The sequence below is a fragment of the Sardina pilchardus genome, chromosome 6, assembly GCF_963854185.1.
Source record: "Sardina pilchardus chromosome 6, fSarPil1.1, whole genome shotgun sequence".
Lineage (NCBI taxonomy): Eukaryota > Metazoa > Chordata > Actinopteri > Clupeiformes > Clupeidae > Sardina > Sardina pilchardus.
Window position 1 is genome coordinate 11726475 of NC_084999.1, and position 16446 is coordinate 11742920.

A 16446-nucleotide genomic window follows, 5' to 3' on the forward strand; every position below is an offset into this window, starting at 1 on the left:
ACTGTTTTTGTTTGTTTTTATCAAGAGGGATGTAAAGGACTTTTCTGTATTTGTTCAGACTTTCCTGTGCCAGGACTACAAAGGTTACACAATAATAAATACGCTGCTGTTGGAAAACCGGGCTTGATAAACATGAATTGGCTGGGAAGCATGCCAACATATCAATCTGCAAATGCAGCAGCCGGTGCTTTTAACCACCTCTAACAACACATCGAAGACACGGGAAACATTACCATAGCAGCACCTATTGTGATGTATTCAAAAAGGTCATCACATCCTGAAGTAGGAACCTAATCTACTAAGTGGAATGAAATGCTTGCTTAGGGACAGTGATTCGAAAATATTAAAAAAATGTGATCTTGCTGCCACATATGAGCTCAACATATACTGTATTGCTGTCATGTTCATTTGCTCTAGCAGACAGCCATTTTGAAGGTAATTTGTTGTCGATTAAGCTGCGATCAATACTCCCCTACCAGATTAAAACCCCTATCAGATTAAAAAAAAAAAACATATGTCCGGCAGGAAGCAACAACAAACACAGTATCATGTATCATTTTAGATCAGGGTATCTATTTATGCAACTCAGGATTTATGCAACTCACGTGCATGTACAGTAAGTCACTCTCACCTTGGGGAAATAGAAGGCTGCGATGACTCGGCGCAGGCGGTTGGTGTACACCTGTAGGCAGCACATCAGGGCCATCATGAGGAGGGGGACTATACTCCATAGGTACTCCTCCCAAGTCAGAGCATGGGGCTCAGGCAGACAGTCTGCAGAAAAATACACATTAGGCTACAGCACATCAGGGCCATCATGAGGAGGGGGACTATACTCCATAGGTACTCCTCCCAAGCCAGAGCATGGGGGTCAGGCAGACAGTCTGCAGAAACAAACACATTACAACACATCATAAACTGTAGGACACTAAATGACGTTGATAAAGCTCCACTGAAACGGAACAGAACAATTTCTAAAAGTGTTCCTATTATAAGTCAAGCTGCATGATGGGACTGAATTAATGTTATCGTGACAGAAAAAAAAGTTTTAGTTAAATGGAATCAGTATAGAGCTCAAGTCTAAATCATAAATTGACTGATAAATTGATTCGAGTCATAAATTGACTCGAAAGCAATTTCTGGATAAATTAGTCCATCATCGCTACATTTTCTGGAGATATTAGTCCGTCATCACTGCCTAACTTCTGCAGCGCTTCTTTTTACACCAGCAGATGCCGTGACAGCACGCCTGCCAATTTGACTGCCGAGTCTCGCTGTCAAAACATTGTCATCGGTTTTATTTATAAAGGCAGATAACAGGATGTACAGAATTAGAACTCTGCTGAGCCCAGCTGATGAAATTAAGTTTCCCGTTTTTAATATATCCCACAAAAAAAGACAAAACAACACAAGGTCCCCTACTCTTGTTACTGGACTGCATGTCCACACTGGAGGTGGTGTTGAAAGCGCCTATGGTTTTCCGCAGGAGATTAGCCAGTATGGATTCTCCACCGACATCAATGTCAATGTGATGATGACCTAAGGGGTTTAGATATCACATTAGATAACAGTCAGCTTTTATAACTCTATATGGCAGTTAATGCAACAACTGTCAGATTGTTTCAGGAAAGGGAGATCTATCTCCTTCTGTCATGCTTCAGAGCCTATTGGTGTTGGAAAAGTGTGGCCATTTCTACACATGTTCTCGTGAACATATAAACCTGTTAGTCTGTTCAATACAGTACATTGCAACAATGTCAATTTAATGTCTATTCCACATTATATTTTCAATGATGAATTATCTGTTGGCACACCCTACTCACTCGAGAAGGAATATTCTGTGAATGAGTGTCTACGGATGATGTCAAAGACATGATAAAGGATCCAGTCCACAGCCAGTAGGACACACGTGAAGAGTGTGAGAGAAAGCACCTGCAACAGGCCAACCACCTGTAGAGAGAGTTAGAGTTGCTATTATTTATCACTCCTTATTTTGTGTCGTCTGTACTTTTCACTGAAAAAGCCTGATAGGCCTGAAACTATTCACCTCTGCCAAGAAGGATTTTAAAAATTATTTTATAATTATTTCATTATCATTTATTGTTGCTTGTTTTGCTGTTCATTTGTCTGTCTATCAGTAATATTAGGGGAGAGAAACTGCCATCCTGATTTTCAGGAAACTTATTTCATGAAATGGGCCAAGGGACAATTTGGAGTCCAATCCGGATCAAGGGGTGGATCCAGATGTTTTACCACTTTCTTTAATATTGTGAGATACGGCATTTGGCCTTTGCGGAGATCTATGCTCTCCAGAGCCCTTCAAGAATCTCATATCTTCTAAATTATTCAGCATTCGAGTGGTTAGGCAGCAGTGCTGTCAAAGAAATTGCCAAAATATGACATACAGTGTAGCCTACCACAAGCTTGAGTTCGCTAGGATGGATAGAAAAGCTCCAGGGGTTGATGAAGTGTTTCTGCTCAGCCTTCTTCAGAGGTAAAAGATACCTCTTACCCTAAAATGGCAGTTAAACTTCTAAAAAAAACATGACTATCAGACATATTGCACACAATGCACTGTTCCACTACATTACTGTGCCATTTACTATTTCTTAACAAAGGATATTATATTCTTTTGACCATCAAAGCTTAAAAAATAACACTGGCTTGAATATGGGACAAACAGCTAGCATTCTTACAGCTTTTCTCCTGCGTGCATCAATCTGCCTGAAGTATGTTGTAATGTACATATTGTCAAATCGAATATCCTGGCAGTACTGTCTTGCATATCCAAACGCGCTTTGTGGATATAAAAGAAACAAGAGAACATTAACTTTGTGTAAGCCGGTGGTGCTGTAAACATAATCTATCATTTCATACAAACATTTGCTACAGCTGTCTGTCCATAATATGGGAATTTGATTCATTCAAACAATACAAAATGTGAAACTTACGAAACAAACACAGTAATGAAGGCAAATGACAGAAGGACGTGAACCAATTCCAAGAGCTGTTCAACAATAGCCTTCTTCTCCTCAAATGTCTTGCTGAGTTCTGTAGAGAAATCTTCCTGAAGCATGGACAGACCAAAAACTGATTGCTGCTCAACTTTCTGTACCCAAACAAAAGAGAAAATGGTGGTAAGTGTTCTTTTATTTGATTTTGAAAAAGAAGAAAACAAAGTATTGATATATAAAATCACATTTGCATAGCCTTTATTGTTTTGCTCAGTGTAAATATTATGACAATGTTACAGTTAAATATCTCACAATCTTAAATCTCAGGATGGGAAATGTATTCAGTAGCTGTTTGTTTGTCTCACAGTAATTTGCTGATGTAGGCCTAAGAGTAATCTAGGCTCTGACAGACAGATGTTTATAGATTACATACAGGGGATTATACAAGATAAGACACCGTATACACAATTAGAGACAGGTAAGCAGATAAACTGTGTTCAGTAGGTGTGAGAGAGGAAATGGATTGGACCTGGAGGATGACATTAGTGGTGAACTCTGCCCCGAGTTTGCCTATGGACAAATTGAGCTTGTCAAAGGTCTGCCCGAAGTTTCCCTCCACAGGGATCTCTTCTCTGCACCAAGGTGTCATGACTAAGTATAAAACAACACACGTTGTAATGTGCTGCACCTAACAAAAACAATATAATCTACAGCCACAGACAATATTATGCATGTGATGGAGAAATAAGTGGAATTCATTTAACTTATTCAAGGAAATACAACACAAACATTTCATAGAAATTAATGACTATATTACTGCACAATTGTAAGGGAATCTACATACAGAGTACCCTGATATATTAGACGCAGTACAATTAAAAGAAAACCACTTTTCTTCAGATGAAAACTTCTGAGTACTGACCTTTCATGACATCACACAGGAAGTCAAACTTCATAGGCACACAGAGCAGGTGGTTGATGAGAGGCACACTAATGGTGTCCATGCACTCTTGCCACTTGACATCAAACCATCCCCGGCAGCGCTCCACTCCCTCCTCCACCACATCTACCACAGCCACCATAATTGTAGTTCTTTGAGTTGTCACAACATCCTGTACTTATGATCGCAAATGATCGGTTACATGTCCTTATCATTATTACAGAGCTGGAGTCTGACACTTACAGTCACAGCGCATCATCGTTTTGGCCGCAAATACTTCCTGTGTGCTGTTCAGCGTTGCGATAGAGTCCCCTTCAGTGTTGTTGTATCCATACCGTCCCATAACCTCATCTCTGATGCTCTGAAAGTTTCTACTGATGTTCTTGGCTTCACTCTGAAGTTCCCCAGTGTCATCCTAAAATAAACCTAATGCCTTAGCAGTGGATCAGTGACCCACTGGAGAATGAACAATGTGGTATACTGTTTATTTCTCCAACGGAATACATACCACAATCTCCTGGACAACCTGAACAAATGGGTCTATCACCACTCTCCACATAACTTTGCTGTGTTGAATCTGCAAGTCCAAGTTACAACCCATGGAGTAGGCCACATCCTGAATATTGCGGGGGATGTTGGTGACCGGACCTGACAGAAAGTTGTCAATAAGTCAGCTGCCTTAGGTAATAACACTGAATAATGTTCAACACAATTTTTACTGAAAAAGGCTTTATCTTCTGCCACAAGGCCTATATTAACTGTGTGAAATAAATCCAAGAGGACAAAATAAATAGCAAGGGTGTATTTTATCTCCTGTGCCTGTACAACACCAGCACACATGATAAATTAATAATTTACCCTGGTAGAGGCCAAAGAAGACAAACAGCATGAGGTAGGCCCTTCCCTGAGAACCAAGGATGCTGGGAAACATCAACAGAACCGAACAGCGGAAGAGTGTGGAAAACATTCCACCCAGAATGCACACACCTGGAAATTCACTAAAGTTAGCCTAACTGAACCACACTATGAGTCTGAAGCATACCTGCACACAGAGGTCTTGTCACTTTATTAAGACTACTCACCAACAACCACATATCCAACAATTAACCTTTGGATGGTGGTCATCACAATATTGTGCATCAGGCCAAGGTATAATCCTAAATGAATAAAAAGAAAGTGCATTTTTAGTCATGAAGGTGTTTTTTACAAACAAATCTCACTTGACATGAGAATTATTCATACCTGTACCACTAACTGTTCCAAAGAGAACACCGCACAGGAGACGAGGCCGACGAAACTGGTGAGGTGGACTGAATAAGAATTTCCGAGCGAAATCCGGGAGGATCCTCTCGCAAAATGTTTCGATGGCTGTCAGAAAAGAAATCCATGGGATAAAGGGATCAGTATAGCCTATACACTAATCCAGCGAAACACGGAAGTAACACAAAACCGCCATTACTGCGTGCCTGGCTGCTAAGAAATTAGCTTGTTGGTTCCATAGGCGGCTGTTGCAGAAGTTAGCTGTCATTAATACACGTCTTAATACCATATGGTGTTAATAAATTACCTTCATTGGTAAGTTTTGGTACAGTCTGACATCATTGATCCAATGTTCCCTTTCACCTGACATTTTCATTCATTAGCAGTCCTCTCGTTAGACATTCTCTGACAGGATGCTTTCATTGAAAAGCACAGACAAGTGTCACTCGTCACACTCGCAGGCACGCAGTAATGGCGATATTCAAGATGGCAGCGCCCATAAAGTTCGCGCTGGATTAGTGTATATGATGAAGTCACTTAGCCCTATGCCTTCTAAAATTGTATTGGCCTGAGTGCTGCACACTAAATGGTACTGGCCTAGCTCTGGGGTAACAAATGCTCTCTCACTTGAGTGGCATGGTTTGCGTCGTTTGGTTCGTTGGAGATCAACCAGTGTGGATCCCATTGCATCTCAATACCGGGATTACATGAAGGACCCTGGTGGAATCGATGATGATGGAATCTGTAGAATGCATAGACATATATACAATATATATCTATGGTAGAATGTATAATGGCGTCACAAACACTCTACAGGTCTTCTGTTACATTTTAGACAAAATAATTTTGTCCTAGACTGATCCACGCAGACAACACTCTCCAAAATGAAAAGGCAAAAGGTAACATCTGGCTGCAGCTGCTGTTTGGCATAGCTGTTAGCTACACCAGGCCGCAAGTTTTACACATTGACGTCAACGTTATTGACAAGGTACCATGCTTCTTAAGCACAAACTAAAATCGCACAGGCTGAGATACCATGTATCTAAAGAATCGCCATTCAAAAAAATGAAGCGCCGTATTCGCAGTTTTTTGCTCGGCTTATTCCTTGCCTCCGTTTATGGCATGATGGCGTTGTTTGTGCAAAATCACGGTCTATGGTACAGCGTTATCAGTACAGTGGTCATTGCTGCACTCACAGCTTTTGGCATGAGCCTATCTGATGGCGTACGGGCCAATGTCATGCTGATGCTACCGACTCTGTGTTCAAGTAAGTTCACAATTCGACGTTTTGTAATTATTGCTTGCTGGTAATTAGAATTACCATGTGGGCTACGCTCATTAAAACAACTGAAACTCTACTTTCAAACTCTTTACTTTTACTTAGAAAATGGAAAATCCATCCTGCTGTTCCTCGCCTTCTCGATGGTCGTTCAAGGCCCCATGAGTAACACGATGGAGAACTTCGACCGTGCGGCGGGCAGTGTGGTGTGCGGGGCCGAGCTAGCCATGAACCAAACTCAGGAACTGATGCAGCGCGCAGCCACACCTCTGCTCCGTGGGTACCCTCTATAATACCAGAATACAAGGAGTTTTATTTGTCACATCATGCATACCATTACTGAAGGCAGACAGTGTGAACACACCAAAGGTGTTATTAGGGCCAGACACATTGATCATCACTAGTTACTCTTAGGCTAGAGATGGGCTTTCCAACTACCAACACTTTGCCTCCATATCTGTTTTCAGCATTGTCACTAGGCATACAGCATACATGTTCAGATAAGCAGCAAATATAGGGGTTTTGTGCCTTTAGTTTGTGCATTTATTGGGAATGGATAGGCTACTAGATATTTCCGTCATTACAAGTCCACCCCTTACCGTTTAATTCTTTTCTTCAGCTGTGTTGACTAAGGTCAAAGAGGTGACACGGAATGCATATTCCCTGGCAGGAAGAGTGCAGAACCTGATCATGTCTCTCACTGAGTCAGTTCAGCACATCGGTGAGTCATAAGGAAGTGTGGGGAGATTGATATTCAATATTCAGGTTCTCAAACACTTTGGAGGTGGGGAATTGTCAAGCCCCTCTTGACTCCATCAACCCAGCAAAGTGTTTTTTTTTTTTTTAATCATTATTATTATTATCTTTTTATTATTATTATTCCAAGTTACATTTCCTGTCTCGGTCCGCTGTATCAGATTTTATTTTAATTCTGTGGTCTGTTTATGACTCTTATGATTGTGTTTGGCTGTTTTGTCTTGAATCTATGATCTTCCTTGCAAAAGAAGAGAGGCATTATTAAAGATAGGCGCGATTAGTTTTATTATTATTTCCTCCTGTTCGTAATGTCACGTCTCTGTTCCTCACTAGTGGGGCCCGAAACACACTTTGAGAACCACTGCACTAGAGGGACGTTTTCATAGCATTTTGAATCTTAAAGTGCTTAAATCTATCTCATGGAATGGGCCTGAAGTACCGGTGGTAGTTTATTTTTTATTAAAAAATAAGTGTATAGATAGATAAATATACATAAATGAATGATGTCATTGAAGAAATTTGAATTTGAATCTGAATTTGTTCCACATTAATGTTTCTTTTGCCCAAGTCGCTTTTTATACATAATAATGCTTATAAGTTTGATCAGCCTATTGGTTTCTGTAATGCTATGTGTTTTCTATATCTTTTCCAATGCACTATACTATAGCATACTCTGTCTGTATTTCTGTAACCTGCGAATGCTGTCAGAATCAATTGTAATGACTGAAAGATCTGTTGTTTCAGCTCGAAGCCTGAGGAATGTGTTGCATTTCTTGGCTGGAATCGGAGACGTTTGCAATGACAAGCTCGGCACACCGTACAAGAGGTGTAACCAGCTGTTTGATGAAGCTTACGATGACTGCAGAGAGCAGTTGTCTGTGTTCTCCTTCCTCTGCCACATCGTGGATGGATTCAGGCCTCTTTGTCATATTGCTAAAGGTCTGTTTGTATATCAGTGTCTCTTGGTTCTTCTGAGAGAACCAAAATCTGCTTGTATGCTTGTTAGTATCTCAACCAAATATTCTGTGCTGAGCAAGAACACCTAAATTCAGCATCTTATAGACGCAGTTGGTGGAGAGTTGTGTTTACCAAAGGACAAAGTGTACCTTTCTTTCTTGGAATAATGCTAAGGGTATGTTTTGGACCAGGTGTTCAATTTAAAACATCTGCAACAATCACAGAGTGGAGATGCCGGGGATTGAACCCGTGACCTCATACATGCGAAGCATGCACTCTACCACTGAGCTACATCCCCTCTCACTATAGGCTTTTGTCCTGTTTCTATAACCCAACCCTTTGGCTATGTCTTTTCATTCCACCGTAGAAATTTACTGCCATTGAAAACCTTTTAGTAATCAAAGCACTCCTTGCAACAAGCAGCAAGCTAACCTTTTGATTAATGTTCCTGACACTTTTACCATCGTAGAGGGTCAAGGTGTCCTCTGTTTTCTGAAAGCAGTGTTTTTTAGGCCAGGCAATGGTCAGTCTACAGAAAGTGTGTGGGCAGCTCTTTCTGAGCGTTTCGCATTCCTGTGCTGGGTGCCTATGACTCGCTCACTTCCTTCTTTCGTCCTGTGTTTTCTTTTCAAATGAATTATTGTTTGATATCCGCCCGTGCCCTCTGGTCAGCCTGGCCAGCACTTTTTCTGGCTTCTTAGTCCAAACATGACCTCAGACTGGAGACAGGGGCCAGACATGACATATGAGAAGTGATTTAGCTGAAATCTTGAACCATGTTACTGGAAGTATTGTTGCATACCTTTAAGAGTGTACATACTAAATATATATAGTGTATTTATGCAAATCTTTTTGTATCTTCTTACAAATAACACAACTGAACCACACAGAGAGATATTTGAAATTGCCAGTGGATTCCTGTTATGTTTCTTCAGAGCTCTAGGTCAGTCTAGTACTGACTTGGCCAAAGTTGGGGAATATGGGGATATTGTTGAAATTACACTCTTCTAGTGTCTGTGCCTGGTGCCATTATATAAAAGTGTCTGCTAAATGAATACATGTAGATGTAAACACATAACATTTATTCATTTAGCAGACACTTTTATCCAAAGCGTATGTTGTGCATACACAGTCCTGGCTCTGTAAATTGAGCCATGAAGACAAACAACCAAACAACAAAGTGTGCCAGGAGCACAAAAAGAAGGGGGGATAGATAGATGGATAGATAGATAGATAGATAGATGCAATAAGACAATGACTGTACAGTACAATGTACAACATACAACACGACAATGTACAACACTTTGTATGAGCTCAATTTGACAACAAATGTGATATAAGTAGTGCACTGTGCCTTTAAAGGGAAGTCATGAAATAAACATAATAAAAAATAACCTTTTCATCACTTACTATGAGTGAATTTAAGTGGAAGTAAATGTTTTGTGAGAAGTGAAATGTGTGGTTGTGTTTTGCGCTCAAAAATGTGCCCTTTCATACAGTTGGTCAGGTCTTCTGCATCATCCCTTCATATATTGCCGATCACATAAAAACAAAGATTGCTGATGGTAAGTAGAGCAGTTGTGCTTTCAGGTTATACTGTACAGTATGTAAATATTTGAATCAAAAGAGTTTTGATATTTAGTATTTTATCATATTTAATGTGTGGTCAATTTATATCATTTTAAACAGAATGTAAAGGCTTTCAGATCATTCAGATCAGATTTTCTGTATATTGGTCAAGTTTTTGTCAGGTTTTTTGGTCAGCTTTGTTTTAACTTGTCCCCTTTGTTTATTCTCCAGCGACTGTGGAGGCATTTGAGAAACTGAGAAAGCAATTTGAATTCAACATATCAGCTTCGATGCACTTTGACATGCAACTCAACAGTAGCCAATCACTTCAGGAGATGTCACAGAGAATCATGGAGGAAATCTCAGAGGAGATAGGCCTCTTCCAGAAGCTCTCAGGCCTGCTGTCCTATGTGGGCCTCTTCCTTCTTGTGTACATTTACATCCAGTAAGTGGTTGGTTTAGCCTAACCCTGTGTTCTGAACATCCACTCATTCAGTATGCACTCACTGTTTAGTAATAATCATCGATCGTGACGTTTCAGGCCTGTAATCCCCTCCTCAGACGTCTTCAAAAACGGTGATGTTTCGGGCCTGAGGCGTCTCAGACGTCTGAGGAAGGGCTTACCTGCCCCGAAACGTCACGGTTTGAAATAAAAAAAATTGGGAGCATAATTCTGGTTGCAGCGGACTTTTCTCTTGTTTTAGTACTTGCCTTTTTGTCCTGCTCCCTTTTTAAAATTGGATGTGCGGTGCTTTGATTGCAATTTCCTAGTAATAATCAACGTACATGTATTCAGTATATTGTGCATTAGTGAATGAGTGAATGTTCCAAACAGAGGGCAAGTCTAGGATGAAATGTATTTACCGTAGGACAGATCAGGGGGTAGCTCATATTTGCCCTGATAATCAAACCTGGCTCTAGCATTCAGTACCTGAAGAGTAAGCTGACATTTGTGTGGCATTAGTGGATATAATGCCACACAAGGCCCCTGCTGTTGCAAGACAATGTTGGCTACCCATGAAATGCCAGCTATGTTGTGTTTGCATTCCTCAACCGTCATTTATTATTATTATTATTTGTTTTCAAGGGCGGCTTTGTACAAAAACAGTTACCTGAAGCGTGACGACTTTGACAACAGCTATGTGACGGAGCGGTTCGTCCAGCTGGACCTGCGCCGCTTGTGCGAGAGCAGACCCACAGTGCTGCCCCTGAGCCACAGAGAGGCTCTCGCCTACATCCAGCCTCGTGAGTGCACTCAGGGTGTCGGGCCAGTCCACACAGTGTGTGTGTGTGTGTGTGTGTGTGTGTGTGTGTGTGTGTATGTGTGTGTGTGTGGGGGGGGGCTATGTGTGTGTGGGGGGCGCTATGTGTGTGTGCATGCGTATGTGTGTGTGTGTGTGTGTGCACACAGGGTGTCGGGCCAGTCACTCCAACGGACACAATAGGGGAAGGAGAGAGGGGAAGGATGGGAGGAGAGTGAGAGTTACGGGGGCCGAGGGGTGGGGGGGAAACAGGTCAGTGAAGATGGGAAATGTGCACAGAGAAACTGCGCTTTAAAGGGGGGAATTGACAAGTGAGGAAGGACTGTATGGGTGGTGCTGATAAAGCTCATTACCAAACTCACTGGGTCAGAGAGTAAACACCACACCAGTAAGGGGGAAAAAGTGCGTAGTATTAACTGTTTTGATTTGTTCAACACAATAACTCATTGATTATCTCTCTCTGCAGTGTCTCTGTATCTAACGGGCAGAGAGAGGAGAGCCTTGATCACGAGCACCGTCTCAGTCCTGCGCCACATCGCAATGGGCTCGGCCATCATGGCTCTGGACATCATGGTGTTCTGGGTGTTCGACACAGTCCATCACCTCACCATGGGAGAGATAGTTGCCAAAGGTGATTAGGTTGAATACAGTAATTTCCCGCATATAAGCCGCATTGTGTATAAGCCGCAGTTTTATGCAAGTTAAAAGACACAAAATAATTTTAACACCATATTAACTGCCCCCCTGTATTGATCTCATAGCTGAAGAAATTTAGCAAAATCAATGTATAGTAGGGAAATTACGGTAAGCTTCATAAAAGTCCCAGGTTAACTGTCTGACTAATTTAGTAGTAGATTTGTGTAAATGGTTTATTTACACATATCTATTTCTGTTTCTTTATTATTCATGTTTTTTATTTAATATAATGACTACCTCTCCAGCCCCTATAATGGTCGCAGTTGAAGTGAATGGCTCAGGCTACACGTCAGACATCTTCAAGGATATCGTGGCTTCCTTTGACATTCTGCAGAGAGGCAATGTCACCATACTGAGCAAAAAGTGCCTCGTTGAGCCCAGAGAGCCTGACTATACAGGATATGTCTTCATAGGTATGTCCACACGGATAGAGGTCCAGCCACCAGCCATACACATTATTTGTATGTACACATTGGTTATGGAATTACTGTCCAGCAATGACATCTAGTGGTAGAAATGGGTACCAGGCTTTTAAATTTGAGTTTCATGTTGATTGATGGCTAACACATGCAGTTTACACAGCAAAGCAAAGCATTTTTTTGTTCTCACAGATGAGGGTGACAGGTCATAAATCCATGAGACAAAAATAAACAAATACATTGAACATTAGATTGAAAGTCAGTGTAGCTGTTCAATTTGATCACAGTTTTTAGACATGTAAAGTTAAAGACTTTAGTTTACATATCTGAGAAGTAGAGTGTTCACTTGTTTAGAAGCAGCATTAGTGGCAGAGAGATAATCTTGAATACACGGCATTGTGTACTACCTTCCTGTTGGTCTTCTGTTACAGGATCTCTTTATGGCCTCGCCCTTTTCACAGTTATTGCTGGCAGCTATGTCAAACGTTTACGAAGGCTTATTTGTGCCAGCTACCACCCCAAAAGGGAAAAGGTAAGCTACCTGATCTTATCTACCCTATTCAACACATCACTGACATGTGTGTCAATGAAGTTGTGTGTGCTTTCGCTTGGATTTATGGTGAACAAAAGGGATGTGTGTAACATGACTAAGCTCTTTAACAGTCATGCTAGAGTCATGTATAGCCTACAACAGGTCATTTTAGTTATGCTGGGAATTCATGCAATGCAGGTCAATGGTGCAATCACCAATGACTGTGACACAGAGGTGTCTGTCTGAAAACACAATGACAGCGTAGTTCCGTTTGGACTCTCAAGAGGCTGTCTTTGTGTGTGTATGTGTGTGTGTGTGTGTGTGTGTGTGTGTGTGTGTGTGTGTGTGTGTGTGTGTGTGTGTGTGTGTGTGTGTTTACTAGGAGAGGATCCATGCTTTGCATCAGCGTATCCTTACCCAACGGTTGTCCCTCCAGAAAAACTTGCTAAGGTTTGCGGTCACAAGCAAGGGGGATGAACAGTCTGGTACGTTCCTGAGAGCACTGGCCTTGATGTAAGTATCAGGTAACAGACAGGTCTTCTTTAGTCCTCATGTACTGTCATGTAAATAGTGGGTGCGGCACCTCACATATGGCGTTGGTCTGCTCCAAGTGTCCCAGGTATATCAAGGGTGGCCCGGTACTTGGGGGCCTTTGACCAGTCCTGCATGGCTTGTGGAAATGTCTTAGAGAGTGCTGATGATCCTAACGCCCACACCTGTTCTACCTCACAGTGCAAAGGTACTTTAAGACACCTTGAGGGACATGAGTCCATCCCATAGATAGAGGATCCATTCACTGTACACAAGACAGACTTGCTCAATGCAAAAGGGGACCATATACTGACAGGTGTGTTTCCCTCGTAGGCCTTTACTGCCTCCCGTGCTTCAAGAGTATGGACAACATCTGTGTTTTGTGCATGGGGCCCCTGACATTCCAGGAAGACAGTGAGGAAGAGCTGTAAGTTATGTTTGGACAGGCCAGATGAACAAACACTGAGTGGAGCATGTTGGGGCGGGAGGGGGGTATTTTTTTTTTTTTTTTTGTCCTTAACCCATGTATATTGTAGTCCAGATTACAACTGAAAGTGTGTGTGTGTGTGTGTGTGTGTGTGTGTGTGTGTGTGTGGTGTGTGTGTGTATGTGTGTGTGTGTGTATATGTGTGTGTGTGTGGGGGGGGGGGGGGCGATATATGTGTGTGCGTGCGTATGTGTGTGTGTGTGTGTGTGTGTGTGTGGTGGTGGTGGGGGGGGATGTCCCTCTCAGAGACTCCAGTGATGATCAGCAGGTCAGTCTCTGGACCACTGCTCTCACATCTCCCCACATCAGTCAGAGCAGGGACCGGAGGAGGCTGATGAAGAGGCGCATTTCCGTGGCAACAAGGAGACGAAGGTCAACTGGACAGCACAAGAGTAAAAGGCTGGAGGACACAGCTGACAACAGTGAAAGCAGTCCTAGCATCAATGATTCTGATTCTGATACCAGGTAGAATAATTGGTTACTTATAGTAAATGCTCTATGTGGTTATGTCCTAACTGTATTAACTTTATGGAGTTGACGTTGTGGACCTATGAACAATATTTATGCTGTCTCTCTCTCTCTCTCTCTCTCTCTCTCTCTCACACACACACTGTATGTGTGTGGTATGCGTGTGCTGGTGTGCATGGGTGCGTGCATGTGTGTGCATGTCTTAAGTGAGCCAGACATGTCATATCAGTACCCAGAATCCACCAAACTGAACACCAAGTCTTTCATCGACATGTTATCTGTAAGAACCGTGGAAATTCAGCAGAGGGACGGCAATGGTCTTCGTACTAACACACAGTCTGTGAACAGGAGTCCTTCTACAGAAATGCACCTGGACACTGTTGTAGTACAAAGTTCTTCTTCACAGAGGCACTTATAAACTTGTTTTGTATAAGTGAAGAAAATAAAGCCTATTTTTCAACGGCTTTCGCATACTTATTGTTCGCCACATTTTAACAGAGTTGAACTTGTGCCTTTCGTTTCCAGAGTTGTGGTTTGGAGTTATTTTATAGGCATGACAGTTTGTATCTAGCTGTAGAGTTGTAAAAGAGAGCAAGTACAAATGACATGTCTAGGAATGTCCCCATAATCATATCAAATAGAATGTGGGTGAGCGAGTTTGGTTTTGGTTCATTTTCCTGCATCTTCTGCTTCAGGAATGCCTGGTATGAGCCCACGGCGTCAAGCGTCATTCCTTCACGTTCAGGACAAGTGGTTTTGAACTTTTGTGGGTTTCTCTATTCTACCTAGGTAAATGTTCTGGATTGAAATACTAGTGTCGTGGTTCCACACACACCAAACTAGAAGTGAATGGGTAGGCTATTTGAGGAATTACACATATTATAAATTCGACTTTTTAAAAGCAAATACAGAAGGATTACAACAAAAGAAGACGTCTAGTTTAGTTAACCCTGCGCTTATCAGTGACACACGTAGCCCATCATCCTATGCTCAATTTAATAGCCAAACTTAAAATAATAATAAGGAAAACAAGACAAACATTTCCATACAAATCCAAACACTGACTGTTGCGCAATTTCCAGTTCCAATCGCTCGATTCTGTAGCGCATTTACTTTGCATAGTTTCTTGCATTTCATTGACTGACGTGGAAGGTGGGATGGATCCAATTCTTTCAGTGGGAGGATTCGAGATCAGCGTCGGAAGGGCTGTTGAACGCCAAAGGGAAAGAGGCTATAAAATATACTTCCTCAGAAGTTTGAACAAGGTGGTGGTTGCTTCTCGACTTGCCAACACGGATTCAAATGGCGACTAAGGTGGGTCAATTTTTGGCTAGTGCGTATTTTCGTGTGATTTATAATTGGGAAAAATATCTGTCTCAAGTAGCCCATGAGTGCCTTATTAAGTGTTGTCAGCAGTTGATATAAGAGTGTTTCCAGGAATCATTGTACTTGACGTTCTGGTGTAGGCTACGTAAACTAGGTTATAGCCTATAGCCTACCTAAGTCTTCATGTTTGGCAATTATCTAATTCGGACTGCAGTAGCCCCCATTGCAGTGCCATGTAGCCTAACTTAAAATTTGAAATAAGCAATGCGCAATATTTCGTATAAGATGACAGAGAAAACGTTCATGTCGCCACTCGTGAAAGTTATTTCCATTGCCTAATTGTTCAACATTTTGATGTGCATAGCCCAAACATTTGCCATGTCTGTGGCCGTCAGTGCGCATAAATGGAAAGCACGGGGAATCAATCAAATCCCTGCAGGCAAGAGCTTAAAGTGGGAGCCTTAGCTACTTGTGGCTTCTCATGAAATATATACGATGTGTTTGAATAGACTAAAACAAGATACCTGGAAAAACATACGTCTACGCTGTCGTACAGACACCATACAAGTAGGCCTATGCCAGATAAAGTAATTGATGGTAAATGGGACAATGTAAATAAACAATACAGAAATAAATAAATAATGATAATCCTTCCTTGCCTGGTTTGTAAGGGAAGAAAATGACAGGCCAGACTGCTTGCTCGGTAACACCTTAAAAACAAATACTGCTCTGCAGTGTGTCAACAGTGCATGACACAGGTGTGGCGACTTCAGATAAGTTCCTGTTGTTTTTAGAATACTGAAGTATTAGTATGCCTGAAACCATTTAGTTGTCTGTAAGTGCTTTATAAAGGCTTCGCCATTCAAACAGATTATTTTAAAGCACTTTGAGTTGTGTGAGACTTGATGCATAGCCTACACAAGAACAGTTTTCAGAATATGGCCATTTACATGATATGTTTAGCATATATTTTGCCTTGGTGAATAGTAATATTTTGTTGGTTTTGGAAT

General features: G+C 41.6%; 2 protein-coding genes and 1 non-coding gene across 4 annotated transcripts; 1 reads left to right on the forward strand and 2 right to left on the reverse strand.

Moving 5' to 3' along the window:
• Positions 1 to 575: 575 nt before the first annotated feature.
• dcst1 (DC-STAMP domain containing 1) lies at positions 576 to 5855 on the reverse strand. Its single transcript, XM_062537961.1, has 14 exons — positions 5782 to 5855; positions 5137 to 5262; positions 4977 to 5051; positions 4753 to 4881; positions 4403 to 4542; positions 4138 to 4309; positions 3877 to 4020; positions 3484 to 3605; positions 2952 to 3109; positions 2697 to 2796; positions 1824 to 1932; positions 1423 to 1539; positions 807 to 884; positions 576 to 774 (listed from the first exon to the last, which is right to left on the reverse strand). Exons 1-14 carry the CDS (start codon positions 5837 to 5839, stop codon positions 602 to 604), a joined length of 1701 nt encoding a protein of 566 aa, XP_062393945.1. The 5' UTR covers positions 5840 to 5855; the 3' UTR covers positions 576 to 601.
• Positions 5856 to 6047: 192 nt separating this feature from the next.
• On the forward strand, positions 6048 to 14549 carry dcst2 (DC-STAMP domain containing 2). Of its 2 annotated transcripts, XM_062538435.1 has the most exons (15): positions 6048 to 6421; positions 6539 to 6709; positions 7053 to 7154; positions 7934 to 8128; positions 9646 to 9711; positions 9947 to 10160; positions 10803 to 10960; positions 11444 to 11608; positions 11919 to 12086; positions 12524 to 12624; positions 13007 to 13137; positions 13236 to 13363; positions 13489 to 13582; positions 13889 to 14107; positions 14318 to 14549. In XM_062538435.1, the coding sequence occupies exons 1-15, from the start codon at positions 6148 to 6150 to the stop codon at positions 14526 to 14528; spliced, it is 2397 nt and encodes a 798-aa protein (XP_062394419.1). In that variant the 5' UTR covers positions 6048 to 6147; the 3' UTR covers positions 14529 to 14549. The 2 variants fall into 2 exon arrangements, with proteins under 2 accessions (XP_062394419.1, XP_062394418.1); XM_062538434.1 differs by lacking the exons at positions 6048 to 6421; positions 7053 to 7154 and having other exon boundaries at positions 6545 to 6709.
• Positions 8373 to 8444, reverse strand: trnaa-cgc (transfer RNA alanine (anticodon CGC)). The gene has a single exon. It is a non-coding gene; the product is annotated as a tRNA-Ala (tRNA).
• Positions 14550 to 16446: the final 1897 nt, after the last annotated feature.

Excerpts from the sequence above, each read along its gene's own strand:
- dcst1 (XM_062537961.1), bottom strand. The coding sequence starts at position 5,839 with ATGGGATCCACACTGGTTGATCTCCAACGAACCAAACGACGCAAACCA. Across the intron at positions 4,882-4,976 it reads TGTTGGATATGTGGTTGTTG|GTGTGTGCATTCTGGGTGGA; the intron begins GTGAGTAGTCTT and ends GTGAATTTCCAG. Across the intron at positions 4,021-4,137 it reads AACGATGATGCGCTGTGACT|ATGTGGTGGAGGAGGGAGTG; the intron begins GTAAGTGTCAGA and ends TGGCTGTGGTAG.
- dcst2 (XM_062538435.1), top strand. The coding sequence starts at position 6,148 with ATGCTTCTTAAGCACAAACTAAAATCGCACAGGCTGAGATACCATGTA. Across the intron at positions 7,155-7,933 it reads TGAGTCAGTTCAGCACATCG|CTCGAAGCCTGAGGAATGTG; the intron begins GTGAGTCATAAG and ends CTGTTGTTTCAG. Across the intron at positions 13,364-13,488 it reads TTCTACCTCACAGTGCAAAG|GCCTTTACTGCCTCCCGTGC; the intron begins GTACTTTAAGAC and ends TTTCCCTCGTAG.